Source organism: Juglans regia, chromosome 16, assembly GCF_001411555.2.
Source record: "Juglans regia cultivar Chandler chromosome 16, Walnut 2.0, whole genome shotgun sequence".
In the NCBI taxonomy this organism is placed as follows: Eukaryota; Viridiplantae; Streptophyta; class Magnoliopsida; order Fagales; family Juglandaceae; genus Juglans; species Juglans regia.
Window position 1 is genome coordinate 4908611 of NC_049916.1, and position 18966 is coordinate 4927576.

The 18966-nt window shown below is 35.3% G+C and overlaps 2 protein-coding genes across 2 annotated transcripts; one reads left to right on the forward strand and one right to left on the reverse strand.

Annotated features, from left to right (window-relative positions):
- Positions 1 to 6375: 6375 nt before the first annotated feature.
- On the reverse strand, positions 6376 to 12961 carry LOC109004583. Its single transcript, XM_018983175.2, has 7 exons — positions 12679 to 12961; positions 12212 to 12313; positions 11909 to 12023; positions 10478 to 10593; positions 9548 to 9736; positions 8267 to 8409; positions 6376 to 6868 (listed from the first exon to the last, which is right to left on the reverse strand). The coding sequence occupies exons 1-7, from the start codon at positions 12801 to 12803 to the stop codon at positions 6687 to 6689; spliced, it is 972 nt and encodes a 323-aa protein (XP_018838720.1). The 5' UTR covers positions 12804 to 12961; the 3' UTR covers positions 6376 to 6686.
- A 1216-nt stretch (positions 12962 to 14177) lies between these two features.
- Positions 14178 to 14747, forward strand: LOC109004362. The gene has a single exon (XM_018982898.2). The coding sequence runs from the start codon at positions 14178 to 14180 to the stop codon at positions 14745 to 14747; it is 570 nt and encodes a 189-aa protein (XP_018838443.2).
- Positions 14748 to 18966: the final 4219 nt, after the last annotated feature.

The window sequence follows — 18966 nt, forward strand, 5'->3', positions numbered from 1 at the left end:
AAAAATATAAAAGAACTAAAATAAGTCGAATACTCAATAAGAAACCCATCATAACGTAAACATACTTAACATAAGGGTTTTTACAAAATATTTCATACTGAGAATTAAAATCATGATCATTCATACGTATGTTTATGACATACATGACTTATTTTGGTTTATATGACTTGTCTTACTTATCATACTGGCCCACATACTTAAGCATGTAAGGTTATGCACCAGTCTCACATCATGTGGCCACAAGGGGAACCTCTAATAGAATTCTAACATATTATGATAGACCACGCTTAGATACATGGCTTGCATATTCACCCATAAATTGTATTGGTACCATGCATCTGAATAATTATCTGATTAACTATTCTAAGCTTATCTTTCATTTGATTTTATGAAAACTTATGTGTCTTATGCAACGTGAGATGCATGAGAGGCATAATACATACATAACTATAATATGCAAAATGAAACATTATGAATGGCGTACTTGCAAATATCATGACATGCGTGGTACATAAACATTGGCTTCCAAAACACTAGCTTTAATAATAATATATATAACTAGCTAACACATGCTAATCCTAATTTATGATCAAACTACTTACCTCATAATGCTAATCCAATATTTTTGGGATGCGACTAATTTTCTTTCATGGGTTTGGCACTAGTTAGAGAGGGAAACAGATTAATCGAGAGTTTGAGAGAAAACAAATGTGAGAGATGAGAGAGAAAACTTGAGGGATGATGTGAGAGGAATGAGGTAGTTGGCTATCGGCGTGGTGAACGTGGGACACACCCGGTGCTAAACTGGTTATCATGGGGTCAACCGCTGCACTTACGGAGGTTTATGATTTTTCGCAGTAACACACGGAAGGGAATATATTTATAGAGAGATTTGGGAAAGTGTGTCGATGAGTTTGAGTTGGACTCGGTCGCGATCATTCAAGAAGAGAGTTTGAATTAAAAAAATATGATCTAGTAGTTCATTCAATATAGGATTGACAGTGATCGAGACTGCATAGGGGATTTCAATAAGTGATGATTTTAAATTGAAATAAATTTATAATGGCTTGTTTTTAAATTCTAAAAGGAGTACACTCGTTCAATAAATAATAAATGAGATTTAACCTAGTTATTGAGTCTAATTAAAACTCATAATCAATATCAATGATTTATAGTTTGTGGGCTAATCCAATATAACTCATTAAATATAATTTAGGCCAACCTTGGAATTATTGGACCGGGTCGTTACATAGGCTCACCTTGATTAAAACTACTATTTCCAATTTATCCCACCTATTTTTTGTCCTTGCTCCTGCTACTAGCAAAGGTTGTCAACCGTATTGAGAAGTTACAACATGACTTTTTGTGGAGTGGTGTGGGAGACGAGGTCAAGTTTCATTTGGTTAATTGGTCAATGGTTTGTACTCCAATTTGTGGGGGTGAACTGGAGATTCATAACTTGATGAAGTTCAACCAAGCTCTATTAGGTAAATGGTTGTTGCGGTATCAACACGAAAATGAGGCCTTGTAAAAGATTATTATAGATGGACAGGTTGGGGAGGCATGAGGTGGTTGGTGTTCGAATAAGGTATGTTGCCCATATGGGGTAGGTCTATGGAAATACATTATGAAGGGTTGGGAGTTCTTTTGGAGACATACACATATTGTAGTAGGTGACAGCTCTTGTGTCTGATATTTGTATGACAACTGGTGTGGTGAACGAAGTCTCCAAGAAACTTTCCCTGCCATATTTGGGCTTGCACGAGTGAAGGATGCAACGATAGCAGACCACTTGATTTTTTCAAATGGCTCCCCTTAATGGAATGTTGATTTCGTTGGGTAGCTCAAGACTGGGAGTTGGAGGTGATCACAGAGTTCTATGTAGCACTGTGTTTCGTACGTACGATCGAGGTTACCATGGATAGGATGATTTGGAGCCCTTCCACCAAAGGTAAATTCTTTGTCAGATCACTCCACAAAGTTTTAACGAGCCCAGGCACGCACACATTTCCATGGAAAAACATTTGGCTAACTAAAGCTCCTTCCAAAGTTGCATTTTTCGTTTGGACAACAGCATTGGGCAAGATCTTATCATAGATAACTTAAGGAAATGTCAGATAATGGTGTTGGACTAGTGTTGCATGTGTAAGAAAGATGGTGAATCAGTAGACCATCTGTTTCTACACTGCGAGGTGACGAGGACTTTGCGGAATTATTTTTCTATAGGACTTGGCATATTATGGGTCATGCCTTTTAGATTTGTGAATTTTCTAGCTAACTGGAGAGATCTCCGAGGTAATTCACAAGTCGCATCAATCTGGAAAATGGTCTCTATTTGCATGTGTTGGTGTATATGGCGTAAACGAAATGATAGAAGTTTCAAAAACCGCGAGAAGACAATGGAGAAGCTAAAAGTCTTTTTGGTCGGACTACCTCTCATATTGCCCATCTTGAGGACCAGGTGGAAAGGCTTGAAAGCCGGCTCCAACATGAATGGAGTGTAGACGACGATAGGGAGCTAATCTGGACCTCTTAGGAATTGTCTTCACGGAGACGTAAGGAGGATATTCGTTTGGCTCAATTGGAAAAGTTAAAATGGAAGGTAGAAGGTGACAGGAACTCGAAATTTTTTCATGCTTGTTTGGCAAATAAGAGGCAAAAGGGCATATCTGGCATGAGAGCTGCGGATGGGGTCGTGTTTAAGTCGCCAGAAGCCATCCATCAGGGAGCGATAGAGTATTTCTCTGGTTTTCTTCAAGCTGACTCTCTTTGTGCATTGCCAGATCTTTCTTATCTTATCTCGCCTGTTATTTCAGATGAAGATGATGGACGTATTGATTGTACTTCGTCTATGGAAGAAATCTTTGCGACTCTGTCATCTATTCCTTCTAATAGTTCTCTGGGTCCCAATGGTTTTAGAGCAGGTTTTTTTAAAAGCTGTTGGGAGATTGTTGAAGTAGACATCTTTGAAGCTATTTTAGATTTCTTCCTCTCTAAGTAGTTGCCACGTTTCTACTCGGGCTCTTTCATTGTCTTAATTTTGAAGGTTGAAGTGCCCACTGGGTTTGATAAGTTTAGACCGATTAGCCTCTATTTGGTGTTCTATAAATTTGTTCTAAAATTCTTGTTAATCGATTGACGGGTCTTCTCCCTAGTATGCTCTCTCTTGAGCAAGGTGCTTTCATTCTGAGACGTAGCATTTTTGAAAATATTTCCCTTACACAGGAAATGGTTCATTCTATTAACAAAAATTCTCATGGTGGAAATATTATTCTCAAAGTGGACATGGCAAAAGCGTATGATCGGGTTGATTAGTCTTTCTTGTTGGAGGTCCTTCGAACATTCAGATTTTCTCCTCAGGTTTGTGAATTAATTCGGGCTTGTATCTCATCTCCATGGTATTCTGTTATGATGAATGGAACCTCTAAGGATTTTTTTCAGGGAAGTCATGGTTTGCGCCAGGGAGAGCCTCTTTCTCCCTACTTGTTCATTATTCTACAAGAAGTCCTTTGCAGACTTCTTAAGAATAGTGTTGTGGAAAAAAGATTTGGTCAATTTTCTCAAGCTTGAGGTACGATTCAAATTTCGCATCTTATGCTGATGATGTGGTGATCTTCACTAATGGTAGCACAAGAACTATTCAGGAACTCTTATCCATCTTTCATAACTATGAGACTTGGTCTGGCTAGAGTATTAATAGAGAAAAGATTGCTGTTTTTTTTTTCTTAAAAAATTTCTTCGGGTCGTAAGAGAGCTGTTAAGCGTATGACTGGGTATTCGGAAGGTTCTTTTCCTTTCAAATATCTAAGGGTACCTATTATTTCGAGAAGTCTCAAGCAAGTTCACTTGGAGGAGATGGTTATAAAAGTCCATAATAAAATCAATGGTTGGAAGATTAAGCTTCTTTCTTCAGGAGGTCATCTTATTCTCATGAGGCATGAAGCTTCTTTCTTTGGAAGATGAGGCATGGCTCTACATTTATTTGATGTTTTATAGGTCCCTCAATCTCTTATCAAAGAGTTATATCGTTTAATGAGCACTTTCTTTTGGGGAAAGGCTAATGAGAGAGGTAAGAAAAGATGGGTAGCTTGGAAGAACATGTGTATTCTAGTGGAAGAAGGTGGCTTGTGTTTGCATCACCTAGATGATATGTAGAAGGCTTTGCATATGAGGTTCGTTTGGAATTTAATCCAAGGTAATTCGTTATGGACTCGGTTTTTCAAATATAAATATGTGGGTTCTAATCCTTGGCTTCTTATTGATGCGAAAAAAGGCACGAGATTTTAGAAAATGATTGTTAAGTGTATTCCTTTGGTTCTCGAAAATTCTAAGTGGCGACTCAGGGAAGACAACCTCTTCTTTTGGTATGATAAGTGGCGTAATCGGGGTCCTTTGTTTTCTAATCTTCCGGTGGTAGGTAGTCCTTTACTTAAAGTTAAGGATTGTCAACTTTCAAACTCATGGGATGTGGATGTTTTGGTTAGATAAGTGGGGCAGGAATGTGTGAATGATATCCTGGAATCTTTAGCAATTTGCAAGGGAGGATCGGATGTATTGGTATGGATGAAGCAAGATAGTGGTTGTTTTTCTACAAAATCAACGTGGGGTTGTATCCATATTAGGAGCTCTACTATGATTTGGCGTTCTTGGATGTGGCATAAATTGCTCCCTTTGAAGGTTTCGGTTTCTATATGGAAGGCTTGGCATAATGCTTTCAGTGTGGATGATCGTCTCCATCATGCAGGTGTGTCGATTGTTTCTAAGTATGATTGCTGTGATGTGGGTAATTATGAGGATCAAAATCATGTTTTGTTTAAAGGAGATTTTGTTGTTCGAGTGTGGCGCTATTGTGGCGCTCTCTTTGGGTTACCGCTTCGTGGCAATTGGAAAGAGACGGCGTCCCTTTGGTTTCGTCGTGCATCTTCCTCTTCTTAGGTTGGTATTATTGTGGGCCTCCTTCATTTCTTTCTTAGCATCTTTGGGCAGATGTGTAGCTCGCATGGAAGGTCATCTTAAGCCTTTTAGTTTGGTTTGGCAACGATTGTTCATTGGATTCGCTCAATCTGCCAGGACAATCACAAAGTTTCAAAATGCTCTAGGCATGATTCTCATATTTTACAATCCTTGCTTATCCCGCCTCTAGTTCCACCAAGGCGATGCTCGAGTTTGGTGGCCTGGCGCAAACCCTCTCAAGGTCGTTTCAAGTTAAATACTGATGGTAGTAGCTTTAGGAATCATAGGCCGTCTGGGGCAGGTGGTATTATCATAGATGATCACGGTAATTTAATTCATGATTTTGCCTCTCCTCTTAGCGTTGGTTCAAATAAAAGAGGCTGAGTTATTAGCTCTGCTGTATGGCCTTAAAGCTTGCAAAGCTCTGAGGGTTGGTTACGTGGAAGCTGAACTAGACTTGCAAGTGGTGGTTTCATGGTGGAAGCAACGGAGATGTGGGGTTTGGTATCTTGAAGATTTTTTGGAGGAGATTATTGGTCTTTTGGATTCGATGGTCTGTTCTGTTTGCCATGTCTTCAAAGAGGGTAATAAAGCTGCTGATTGGCTTGCAAAGTGTGGTGCGCTTGGTCATCGCATGGAGCAACAAGTGATTGGGGAAGGGTTGAGGCTGCTGAGAGGTTTAATCTGCTTGGACAAATTGGGTCTTCCTTCGTTACGTTGCTGCTAATTTTTATTGCTTTTATTGCTTTCTTTCTTCTATTCCTAGTGGTTTTGTGCTTGGTTCTGTTTTGTTTCTTTTTCTTGCGTGGGCTAACCTTGTTTTTGCGGGTCGTTTGTCTCTTTGGTTGCTTTGTTGGTTTTTTCTTTTGGTTTATTTTGGATTATGTTGTACTGTGATTTTAATGTTCTTTATTTTTTGATGCCTATGTTTAGATTTTTCTATTATCCCTAGGTGTCCAGTTTGTAACCACAATTTTCCTCCGCCACAAGTGAGGACAATCAATAAACTTAGGGTACCATCATCTTCTTTAAAAAAAAAAAAAAAATCTTTTTCTTTAAAACATTGTTCTCACGTGCGTGGGGAGCCATTGTTTGTAACAGACTAAATGTCTATGACTTTTTACTATCGGTTATAAAATCTTGTTAAGTATTTCTCATGTATATTCTCTGTGTAATTAGCCTTTGCCTATTTTTATGAATAAAATACCTTGATTACCGATTAAAAATAAAAGTCGTAAAGAAAATCATGTTAACTTGACAAATATAAGATTTCTTAATTTAACTTTGATGAGTTTAACTTACACAAATGATACCACTTTAACATTATTGAGTAATTATTAAATGGATTTATCAATATGTATTAGAAATAAAGATAGAAATATATACAGATCAATTATCCAAGTAAACCAAACCCTTACATTTGCAGAAAAATAAAGGTACCAAACAATATATCCAAAATTATTCAAGTAAACCGAATAGTACATTTTGATATTCATTACTACTAATTTCATTATTTGTTAAGATTCGTATAATATCCTAATTCCTAACCCCTTCTTCAAAATTTCTATCTCGAATGACTAATATTGCACCTTAAATTCCATCTTCACTGCAATATATACAACACCATATACTTATATAGCATAAACCATAACTAAAGAAGTCACAAGAAGATAGAAATTCAAGGGTAGCATATTAAAGTCGACTTGCCCGACCTGCATTAATCAGCAGAGGCTTTACGCAGTCAGCGACAAGGAGACGATGGAAGAGAGCTTGAATTTTCGGACTTTTGTTGAATTCTCAGGCTGAAAGAGAACCTCAGTACTCGATCTTACAGTAACTTCCTTCAACTCGGAATCTGAAGTCCCTTCACCCCTATAATCCCGAGGTGAGTACAAAACTTGGAGCTTTGAGGGGGCTGAAATTGGAAAATAGTAACTTTAATTCGTATGAAGGTTGAAGAACATATACACAATAAAATTAAGCAAGCATCTAAGAGGTACTTATACAAGGCGAGTGTCACTTTCCTACTACAACTTTCATTTTTCTCCCTTTTGGGTTCATAAAAATGGAGATGTTTGGATGGCCAATTAGCATCTGCTCTCTTGCAGGCCAATTTTGAACACAATACAGTGCCACAGGCTAATCTATCAAGCAACCCACAAACCCAAGCATCACAGCCATCTTCCAGGCTATTTTGTTACTGTGATACCATACCCACACCATTTCCAAGCCATATAATCGCCACAGTACCAATAATTTAATTACAATCAGGCTGTAGTCTCACAGTAAAGTGATAGGTAGAGCTAGAAAACATCCAATGCTAATTTCATTAAATTTTTAAAGGTCATAGATGCTAATAATATAAAGCATGCACTTACAATTGCACAATGATATCCATTTAGATATTCTGATCACATAACTGCCTTGTACTTCTACGCCACAACAGCACTTATTTTTTACTATCATATGTGGTCAGTTTACAGAGTTTGGTAAAAAATTCTATCCTCCCAGAAGAACAATACATCTACGTTCTTCCAAAGCTCATGGAAACAAACAAAGCTCATAAATAAATAAATCTGCATTCTTCCAAAGTTCTCATGAAAAAATGCAGTCATGCACTGCTTAGATGAATCATCTGTCCTCCTACTAGAAATGTTATATTATTAATTGCATCTTGGTCCCTATAATGCCTTGAGTAGCTGCAACATTCTTTAGCTACTCATAAAATTTAACAGTGTTTTGACACAACATTTTCTTCCACATATCACCGAGCATTTTTAAACCTATGGAAGCCCCTTTGAATGAAATGAGATGATAATTATTAATATAGAATATAGAGAATATAATTATTCAGATTATAGAGAATATAATTATTCAGATTAATTACATTAATGTAATTTAATGTAATTAATATAATGGATCATTGAATTAAATGCGCAATTTCTGGAATTCTCTCACATTCTTTTTTCTGAACAAAAGATGTCAACATTGAACTAGCATATTACTTATAAAAAAAAAACCATTGAACTAGCATATTTAGAAGCTTCAGTTCTCGATATTGTCTAATACAGCTAGTTTGTATTTTTCTTTTTTAACACAGTAACATATATTAACTATTGATGTGATTTAGGGCTAAAGAGCATGCAAAATTGGTCAAACAATTAAATTTAAGACTTCAATATCTCTGAATTCCAAACCCTAATTTTAATCATCATGTATAAAATTAGGGTTCCTAAAAAATATGTGATTTCAATACTACAGCATAACTGTACAGAAAATAAGTAAATTTAGCAACAGATGATTAGGAAATTACCAAATCCAAGCATGCTTGTGTTTTGGATGATCAGGCGACTGAATTTTGATCTTTTAATATTTTTCAAAGCCTGGACGTCTTCCTGCTTCCCCTTGAATTCCAGAAATTCCCCTAGGACATATTTGTTGCCTTTAAGCTCCAACCTGCAGAAGTATAAGAAAAACCATTTGACAACCATCTATAAATTGGTTGAGAGTGGAGGAAACAAGACCCAAGTATTTTGACGATTTCATTCTGTCTGGGGAAGCAACTAGGGTCCGATGTGATGGGATGAAAAGCATCTCAATCCCAAGTAACGTGTTTGCCGGAGTCCATCTACCTGTTTAACTTTTTTATTCAACCATAGCTGGGCATTGACTGTTTGGGTTGGGATGTTACCCTCAGCTGTCGCACCAAAAATTAAAAAACATACTATGTCCACTACACTGTTCATTGATGAAACATGCTTAAGAAACTCAAAAACAAGGATGAATAGCTTTGGAACTATTATGACCAATAAAGAAATTATTATAATAACAAAAATAAAGAAATGAAAATTTGCAATGAACAGCAATATGATACATAAACGATAACCACCAAAACAATTATCTGCAAACTAAGGCCCCATTTGAATAAGCAGCTGGTCTTATCTCTCTCATCTCATCTTATATCATCTCAATATCCAAACACTACTCAAACACAAACACTTTTCAATTTCTCTTTCATACTTTTTCATCTAATCAATTACTAATCATTCAAATTTCCAAACATCCATATAAACACAAAAAATAATTTAAGTTTTTCAAATTTCAAAACAAAAATAATATTAAAAGATTATTCTAACAATATTTTAACTTGATAATATTTTTATTCAATTTTTTCTCTCTTTTCCCAAAACCCAATAAAAATCTTAACACAAACCGTCTCACTACTATTCATAAATTTCTCATCTCATCTTATCTTATCTAACTATCCAAACGGGCCAAGTGGTATGGTAATAAACTAACTTCTGTCAACTCAAAATTTCAATACTTCTTTTAACCAAAACACTTGCACTTAAAATGGATACATAGTTGGGTTGAGTGCTGTTTCTTGTTTACATAGTAATGGGTACATATCTTGATTTTCAATTTTACCAATCACCATCACATGAATTTTAAGCAATTAAAAAACCATTGTTATGCATCAAAAACAAACACGGCTCCTGCATACTTGAAATTAAGATGCCTCAAGCATGGTTCTAACATTAACCACCCAGATTTAACATTACAACAAATCTATGAGGTATAGATAGCAACACACCTATCCCACATTGGAGCTGTGCTAAGGATGAAATTAAGCTTCTGATGTATAGATTCTTGCATCTCTTTCTTACCACTGCGAAAGGCACCTTTCAACCAACCAGAAAACATATTTTTAGATTCTCGTTTCTGTTGTACCCACTGGTCGTAGGTGATGACCTCGGAGGGAAAATCTCTTGAAGGGATGATACTACAAGTAAAAATAAAGTAGCTAATAAAAAGTTATGATGTAAGAAACTGGTATTAGCAGAAAATCATGGAGTCACTATACAGCGAATTAAGCAACTACTTACTTTTCAGAACATCACAACAAATATGGGTCATAACAGGTGAATTAAATTCTAACTTATTTGAGCTTCATTTGCAAGCCCTTCAATCAGCTTCAAACATATACAAAACTTCATCTGGGAATTCTGCTATGATTTTGCAAACAGCAAAAGCTTGCAAATCTACTAAGCCTTTAGAAGAAAACAACAAGAAGATCATGAAAATGCAAATGTTCATCTTCTGAACCTCACCCAAAAGTCAAAGCCTCAGAAAATCCTCTCAGAAAAGCTCAAAAAATGGAATTGATTGCATAGTACCAACAGAAAAGCATATTTTCTCACAATTTCCTAGGCCAATCAATCTTATAGCACAATAAAGCACAAACCACATATTGCAGCCAAAATATAAAGAAAAATTCTTCTCATCAGCCACTATTCACCACCCCACACCTCACACCCTATGAAAAACACCCCCACACCCTATGAAAAAGCTATAGGTGTGGGGTGTGGGAGTGAATAGTGGCTGATTAGTAGAATTCTTCAAATAGAAAAGCACCAACTCCAGGACACTGACAATAAGAACATACAAGCATATTACAAATACAATTATATAAATTGTAATCACTTTTTAATAGCCGCATCATCAGGGAAGCTTCAATGCATACCAAAGCTTCGGATTAGGCAGTACAACTTTGCAAGAAAAATATCCATCTGGTAAAGCAACTCCTCTCTGTTCAAGATATGATTCAAGAATTGAAGCTTGTTTTTTAGTCTCCATCACCTGACATGTAAAAAGTTGAAGAACTGATTGTAAGAACATTCTCATTATCAGCAACATTAAAAAATACAAAGAAGACAAAAAAGAAAAGGGAAAAAACCCTATTCTCATAGTCATGGAACTACTAAAACTAAAAGGTTTTTTCAGATATCATAGGACTTATGCTTGAGTGTTTGGTCTTAGAGAGGAGTATCTTGGTAGATTCTCAAGTATTAATAACTTAGCTTCTATTCAAGTTTGTAAGTCAAGGGAACTTTACCAATTTGTAGTTGTAGAATATGGACCATATTTATGGGCTGTGGGTCATATTTTTTCCTTGTTGATTGCGAAATGTATTTGTGCAGCTTTAATGCATTTTTCCATTTGTCTCCATTAGTCCATGTTCAATAGTACTCAAATATTATGGAAGGGGAATGTATGCCCTATGTGATATTGTTTTAATCACACGGTGAACTTGGGGACGCCTAGGAATCAATAATATTGTTTTTAAACATGGCTTTGGGAAATGGGTTTAGGGTTCCATCTTGTCCATACTTTTGTAAGACATTTCTTTGTCTTCAATTTCTTTCTCTTAGCTTCATTATTTTGCTAATCATAGCCCTTCAGTGTTTGAAATTCTTAAGAGTAAACCTCTTGTTTATAATTAGCCTTTTCACAGCTTCAACATGGTTCTCTTTCCAGACTAAAGTCCATATATTAAAGGAATTTGAGCCATCTGTCAGGTTTTGTATTTCATCTCTTCAGTTTTCAGTGGTTTGGTTTCACTTTTGACATATTACTTTCCTTTTTCCAGAAGAGACGTCTCCCCAAACTTATTAATTCCATTTTCATCTCCGATATATTCCATCTTCGGTCAGCCTGTAATATGAACTCAAAAGGTCCCTCGATCAAATATCTACTACATAAAAAAAAATGGTGACATCACTATTTCAATGTATGCATCTACACTACTTATTTCAAGCTAGAAATAAGCTTCTTTAGCTCTACCATAACTAAAGTGATTGACAGAGTCTACCGAAAGCAATATATCATTTGGACCACTAATTACTTATTAATAATCAAAAAGAATTACACCATTTCTCCTAAATATCAAACAATGAAGATATCCACGGAATTCAAGGAATTAAATGAAAATGGGGCGTTAGTTAATAGATATTAGATGCATCCACTAAAGAGAAAGGATCACCGGCAATCCCAAACAAGTCAGTTCCTAATCATTATCCCTAAAAGAGTTACAACAACAAGCTCTAGCGTCCTATATCTGCAAGAAGATTGTGAAGTCATCCACCAAGAAAATAGAATTCAAATAGTGACTTACAGGATCAGGAAGACGCTCTGTTTTTTGCATATTGCTGCTTTCACAATTCCAGCTGCCATCCGCATTCAAGGATACAAATCCAGATAAATTCTTAACAGATATCACCACTGCCTCCCTGAAATAATTAAAAGATTAAATACAAAAAGAAAGAAATGGAAGCAAACAGAGAAAATAGATGCCTAATAATCTCTCTTTTGTTTCACTCCTCTATATATCCAGGGTTTTTTACAACATTTTCTCCTCAGCCAAACATAAGATGAAAAATTCAGCAAATTTTAAAGTTCAGAAAGCGAAAAATCTTGCCCTTCGGTAACAAGAACCATGTCGACATTCTGTCGTGAACCGGTGTCGGCGTCTGGTATTCGAAGCCCCACATACACCTTTCCACCATAAAGCTTTTCAAACCTGGACAATGTTTTCAAAAACAAAACTTAAATTACAGGAGCATACTCTCTGTCTGGATCACTAGAAAAAACAGGAAGGACAGAGAAGAAAATAAACAGAAAATATTGAATCTCATATTTTCTGCCGATTCAGCCAGTTAGTTTGAACAAAAGATCAATAATAATAATAAAAAAAAAAAAAAAAGGCAAATTGCTTGCTTGTGAAGAAATAAGATGCTTCAGTTCAATGAGTTCGTAAACGATGAGGAAGAACTAAAAAAAATCACATATCTACTGTCTCTTGTTTGTCTCGCACTTTCACAGCAACCAAACAGATTAAATGATCGAGAAAAAATAATATTTCTTTAAAAAAAAAACAGTAAATACCGATTTGCGACTACGAAAAGAGCACTAGAATCAGAGGTTTCCATCTCCAAGATATCGTCATCGTATAATAAACACCTGAACAATGTGTAAATGAACACACAACAACAGAAGATCTCTATCCACATGGTATTGCCGCTCCTGTTTAGCTCCTCACAATTTTGGCGTGGCTTGAAAATATGCAAATGCAATGGCACTATGTGGAAAAATTTAGGTAGATATATCTTCAATTTTCTTTACTTTTCCTCGGGAAAAAAGTTTTCCATGTATTGACGTCGGTAACATCTGGTCGTGTTCAGCTGTTGTCAACAACCGTTCAAGGATTTAAATCCGCGAATTTTAGAATATATAAATTACATCTTATAATAATACAAAGAGAAATGCTTTTGTTATAAAAATAAATATATAAATTAACGTAATTTAATATGATACGTTACATTATAAATAATTTTATTATAAAGTATATCTAATGTATCATATGAAACTATGTTATATTGTAAATTTACTTTTATGTAATCTTTTTATGATTTTATTACTTCTCAAAAATAGTAATGAAAAATTATTTGTAAAATTTTAGGGTGTACAAACCTCTCAAAAGCCTTGAAGTATGATCTTAAGATCTAGAATGCTCAATCCTTTGGTGATTAAGGGGAGCGAAAGAAATCCACAATGGAGGAGTTGCAACAGTTTGAGAAGATACTTGAGGATAGGGTCCTCTCACCTGAGGAGCTACAACGGAAGGTAGAGTTAAGTTTAGAATTGGATAGAATTTTATCTTTGGAGTAGATCTCATGGCGACAGAAGTCGAGAGTATTGTGGTTAAAAGAAGGGGGATCGGAGCATAAAGTTCTTCCATAGAGTTACTAATTCCCACAAAAGAACTAATACCATTAAAATGCTAAATATCAATGGTATGGAATGCAAAGAGGCCCTTGGGATTCAGGAGCATGTGGTGGACTTCTATGAACAATTACTTTCAGAACGAGAGGGTTGGAGGCCTAAGCTTAATGGCCTCGACTTTGATACTATTGAGCCTCAGTCAGCGCCTTGGTTGGAGTGGCCTTTTGAAGATGTGAAAGTTTTTGATGTAGTGAGACACATGGCTAAAGATAAAGCTCCCAGTCCAGATGGCTTCTCGATGGGCTTCTTCTAAAGTTGTTGGGAGGTAGTGAAAGAGGACATCATGAATTTGTTTCAGGAAATATTCTCGGTTGGGAAGTTTGAGAAAAGACTTAATGCCACTTTCATTGCGCTGATCCCAAAGAAGATTGGAGCCTCATAGTTTAAGGACTTTCGACTTATTAGTCTTGTGAGTAGGGTGTACAAAATCATCTCTAAGGTGCTTGCAAACAAGTTAGGGGAGGTCTTGGGTCAAATCATCTCAAAGCCACAAAATGCTTTTGTTCGGGGTTGTCAGATTCATGAATTCAATCCTTATAGCAAATGAAGGCTTGGATAGTAGATTAAAGTCGGATTCCACAGGGGTTATTTGTAAAGTAGATATGGAGAACGTCTACGACCATGTAAACTGGGATTTCCTCTTATACTTGCTGGGGAGATGCAGGTTTGGGGTTACATGGCGATCGTGGATTAGTTGGTGCATCTCAATGGCAAAGTTCTCAGTTTTGATCAATGGTTGCCCCACAGGTTTCTTTAGTAGTTCTCACAATTTGAGGCAAGGTGATCCACTATCCTCATTTCTCTTTGTCATCAGTATAGAGGCCCTTAGTAAGATGATATCGGCGATGGTTGCTCATGGTTTTATGGCTAGATTCTCGATTGGTGACCCCAATAGGGGCATTATTACTTTGTCTCATTTACATTTTACAAATGACACACTCTTATTCTGTGAAGCAGACCGTAATCAACTGAAGTCATTGAAGGCTCTCCTCCTATGCTGCGAAGTAGTGTTAGACTTGAAAGTGAATTTTGACAAGTTAGAAATAGTGCTAGTGGAGAACGTCAGCAATACTCTGCAACTAGCTAGTATACTTGGGTGCAAGGTAGCCTCTTTTCCCATGTCTTATTTGGGATTGCCTCTGGGAGCGGCCTCAAGGGCCTCATCTATTTGAGATCCTGTTATTGAGAAGATAGGAAGGAAATTGGCTCGGTGTAAGAGATTGTATTTGTCGAAGGGTGGGTGTTTGACTCTCATTAAGTGCACTCTCTCTAACTTACCTACATATTCTTTGTCTTTGTTTCCCATACCTGCTAGTGTGGCAGCTCAGATTGAAAAATTGTATCAGAATTTCTTATAAAGGGGGATGGGAGATGAAACCAAATTTCACCTAGTGAGATGGGACAAGGTGTGTAGACCAATCTCGTCAGGAGGTTTAGGTGTAAAAAAATCTGAGAACTTTTAATCGGACTTTACTTAGGAAATGGTTATGGAGGTATAACATGAAATCATACGCCTTATGGAAGCATGTAGTTGATCGCAAATATAGGCGTTTGTGAGGCGGATGGTGTACTAAAGAGCCACATGGGGCTAATGGTGTGGGGGTTTGAAAGTTTATTCAGCGTGGATTAGGAGAATTTTATAGTCGTGCTAGAGTAGTGTTGTCTCAAATCAAGTTTTGGAGGGACATATGGTGCGGGAATGAGGCCCTTAAGGATTCCTTTCCAGATATTTTCTGTGTGGCTTGTAATCAAGATGCTTCAGTAGTGGACCTCGTGCTTCATTTAAGAGACCAAATGCAGTGGAATGTCACTTTTAGTAGAGCGGTGCAAGATTGGGAAGTAGACAACTTTGAGGCTTTTTTCAGCCTATTATATTCTGCGAAGTTGAACAGTCAGCAAGCTGATAGGTTGTGGTGGACTCCTGCGGGTAAGGGCACTTTTTCGGTCCGACCTTTCTACAAGTCCCTTTCACATATAGCACATAATCAGTTTTCATGGAGAAATAAAACACCTCCTAAAGCAGTTTTCTTTACTTGGACAGCAGCATTGGAGAAGATTCTAACTATTGATAAGCTGCGGAAGCGACTGGTAGTTATCCTCAATTGGTGTTGCATGTGTAAGAGATCCGTTGAGACAATAGAACACCTCTTGTTATATTGTGAGATAGCTAGAGCCTTGTGGTTGAAAGTGTTTAGCCAAGTTGACTTATATTTTGTAATGTTAGCAACGGTGATTGATCTATTGGCTAACTAGACGCTTCCGAGAGGAGTCCCACAAATCAAAGTCGTATGGAAGATGATTTCGTCCTGCATTATGTGGTGCTTATGGCGAGAGCGGAATGAGCATACTTTCGAAAACAAGGAGCAGTCACTAAAGAAACTTCACACTCATTTTTTTCATACTTTATTTCTATGGGCCATAGTTTTAGATTTTAATAGCCTGACTTTTCATGGCTTTCTAGTTTCTAATATTGTGACTAGATAGGCTTTATATCTTGTATATCATCTTGTGTACTTGGATTTTGCCTATTCGTTATTAATAACATTGTCGTTTACTTATAAAAAAAAATATAAGTTCATATAAGCTTGAATAATTTCTTATTTATTGTTTTTAATATTATGTCTATATTTATAATGAAAACATTTTGAAGATATTAGAAGAAATCATATTTCTAATACTAAGCATAATACTTGAATCTTTATGAATATAATCATTTTTTTTCTTGGCAAGTTTACTACTTCTTTATAAAGTACTAATAAGAGATGCATACCTAGTTTATAGACTAAAGATATTACAAACTGGGAGGATCCTTCCCACTATGAACTTTCATTAGAGAATGGGGAATGGTGGAGAGGGGGGCAAGTTTCCATAATGATAATTGAAAGCAGCCAATTGCACTAGCTCATGCGCACATCGATTTTGGGATTGATGAATTGTTCTCACAAACCAGTCTTCAAAGGATTGAAGCAGGTATCTTGAGTCTGAAGTGATGCCTGGAATTTCCCAGTCAGAGTTGAAGTTATAATTTGATAGTGCACCGATCACTTGTTGCAAGTCTCCCTCAATTTGTAATTTGTTCATGTTTCTGTAATGTGCTTCTTGGATAGCTTCTAGCACTGACGTTGCTTCTCTCACATTTGGATTGGTGTTGTTGATGAAGCTTGTGAGAACTAAAATGGGAGTGCCATTGCTTGTTCCACAAATGAATGTTGTGGTGCTCCCGTTTCTTCTTGCTGCCACATCGAATTAGAGCAGGTTGAAACCTTCCTTTATTATGTGAGCATTTACTATGGGATGATCAAACTTCTGAACCAATGCTAAGTTGTGGTCCAAGAGAAGAGAAGAAACAGTTGAGACGAGCCAACTTGGGGAAGGTTTGATGGCATTGTAGATGACCTTGTTTTGAAGAAATTAAGGCTATGTTTGGGTAGTGAGAATACTTTAGAAGTATTGAGAATGTTTGTGAATAGTTATGAGTAGAGATTGAAGTAAATTTGTTGGTTCCATTGAGAGTATTTTGAGTTGTTTTGATGTATAAAGTATGTTGAGTTGTTGACTTTTGGATAGATAATTTAAAAAGATGTGGGTCTCATCAATGATTGATTTTTTTTAATGATGATTTTATTTATATATAACAGTGATAAATATTATAGTGATTTTATTTTATTTTATATATAATAGTGATAAATATTATATTGATTTTATTTTTTATTTATATATAATATAAATAAATATTATAGTGAAATTATTTTTTATTTATATATAATAGTGATAAATATTATAGTGATTTTATTTTTTATTTATATTTAATAGTGATAAATATTATAGTGATTTTATTTTTTATTTATATTTAATAGTTATAGAATGTTTGTGAATAGTTATGAATAGAGATTAAAGTGGGTTTGTGGGTCACATTGAGAATATTTTAAGTTGTTTGGCATGTAAAATATTTTCGTAAGTACGAGAATACTTCAAGAGTGTTGAGAAGACTTTGCTACTAAAACATAGCCTAAATGATATCCATGGCTAAGGAAGCAAAGAGTTGGAACTGGTGGGACTTTCTTCTGGGATCGAGAGTGAGCTAGAGGGGTTTAGAATGTTGTTGATCCAGACTGTTATGGGAAGGTCAGTATATTTAGATATATCAATGGGCCAGATTGACTGCCTCCATAGAATTCTGGCAAGGGGCAATTGAAAAACAAATGGTGAAGAGTTTCCTCTTGAGAGTCACAAAGGAGGCAAAATGTTTGTTCTGCATTAAGGTTGGTGAATGTTTTCAGGAGGGATTTGGTGGGGAGGATGTTGTGAGCAACCTTCCATAAATCATTGATATCTATAAAGAGTTTGAGATGGTCTTGGATTTTGAGGTTCCATAAATCATTGATATCTTAAATATATAAAGATAATGGCAAAAAGTCACAATTTGTTTATTACTATTTGTAAATAAAATTATAAAATACAAAATAATAACATAGTTTCCCAAAATAAAGCAGCTTCTGAAGAAATTTGAATTCACTCAATTATTAAATTAGTTATTCATGAATATAAAATACAACTCGAACTCGAGTGTTACGATAAAAATGAAATGAATAAGATTTGACAACCCATTACTCTTGAATGCGGCTTGTTTACGTTGGTAACCTGTCGATGCTATAAAATGATGCATCTAAGAAGATGCTTGATGAATGAGATAAAATAATAATTTTATAAATAATAATAAGATGATTTGTGAATAGTAGTTAAATAATTTGAGTTAAATATTTATTAAAATTTGAGAAATGAAAGAGATAAAATTAAATAAAAATATTATAAAGTTAAAATATTATTAAGATATTTTTTTAATATTTTTTGTTTTTTTAGATTTGAAAAAGTTGAATTATTTTTTGTTTGAAATTTTGAAAAAGTTATAATGATTAATTTAAAAGTGTTTGTGTTTAAATAATGTTTGGGAAGAAAATAAAATGAAAATTATTTCCAAGCATCCCCTTTGAGCATTAGCATTGGATTAGTCATCATATTCTTTAAATTTTGACTAATATATAACTTTTTCACTTTTAGCTAATCATTCAAAACTTAAAATCTATATTAGATTAATCATCACACTCTCTAGAATAATAAAATATTATTAATTATATTTTTTTAATTAATTAATATTTTATTTTCATAATCTTCAATAAACCTCCAACAATCATATTTATTTTCATTTTCACAATCCAACAATCTATAATATAATAATTTCATATGTATATAGATGGTAAAATCTCATATAAATAAAAATATCATATCTATAATATAATAATCTCAAAAAACACTTTTAAACTTGTTATAGATCTTTTATATTTGAAAAGAATAATAAATTTACTGTAGTTTATATTTTGAAAGAAAACAATT

What these genes read in the sequence shown, in the direction of transcription:
- LOC109004583 (XM_018983175.2), bottom strand. Translation starts at nt 12,803, where the DNA reads ATGTGGATAGAGATCTTCTGTTGTTGTGTGTTCATTTACACATTGTTC. An exon ending in CAGAGCGTCTTCCTGATCCT is followed by an intron (nt 10,594 to 11,908) that starts GTAAGTCACTAT and finishes TTTACATGTCAG; the next exon opens with GTGATGGAGACTAAAAAACA. An exon ending in CACAAGCATGCTTGGATTTG is followed by an intron (nt 6,869 to 8,266) that starts GTAATTTCCTAA and finishes TTCCAATTTCAG; the next exon opens with CCCCCTCAAAGCTCCAAGTT.
- LOC109004362 (XM_018982898.2), top strand. Translation starts at nt 14,178, where the DNA reads ATGGAGAACGTCTACGACCATGTAAACTGGGATTTCCTCTTATACTTG.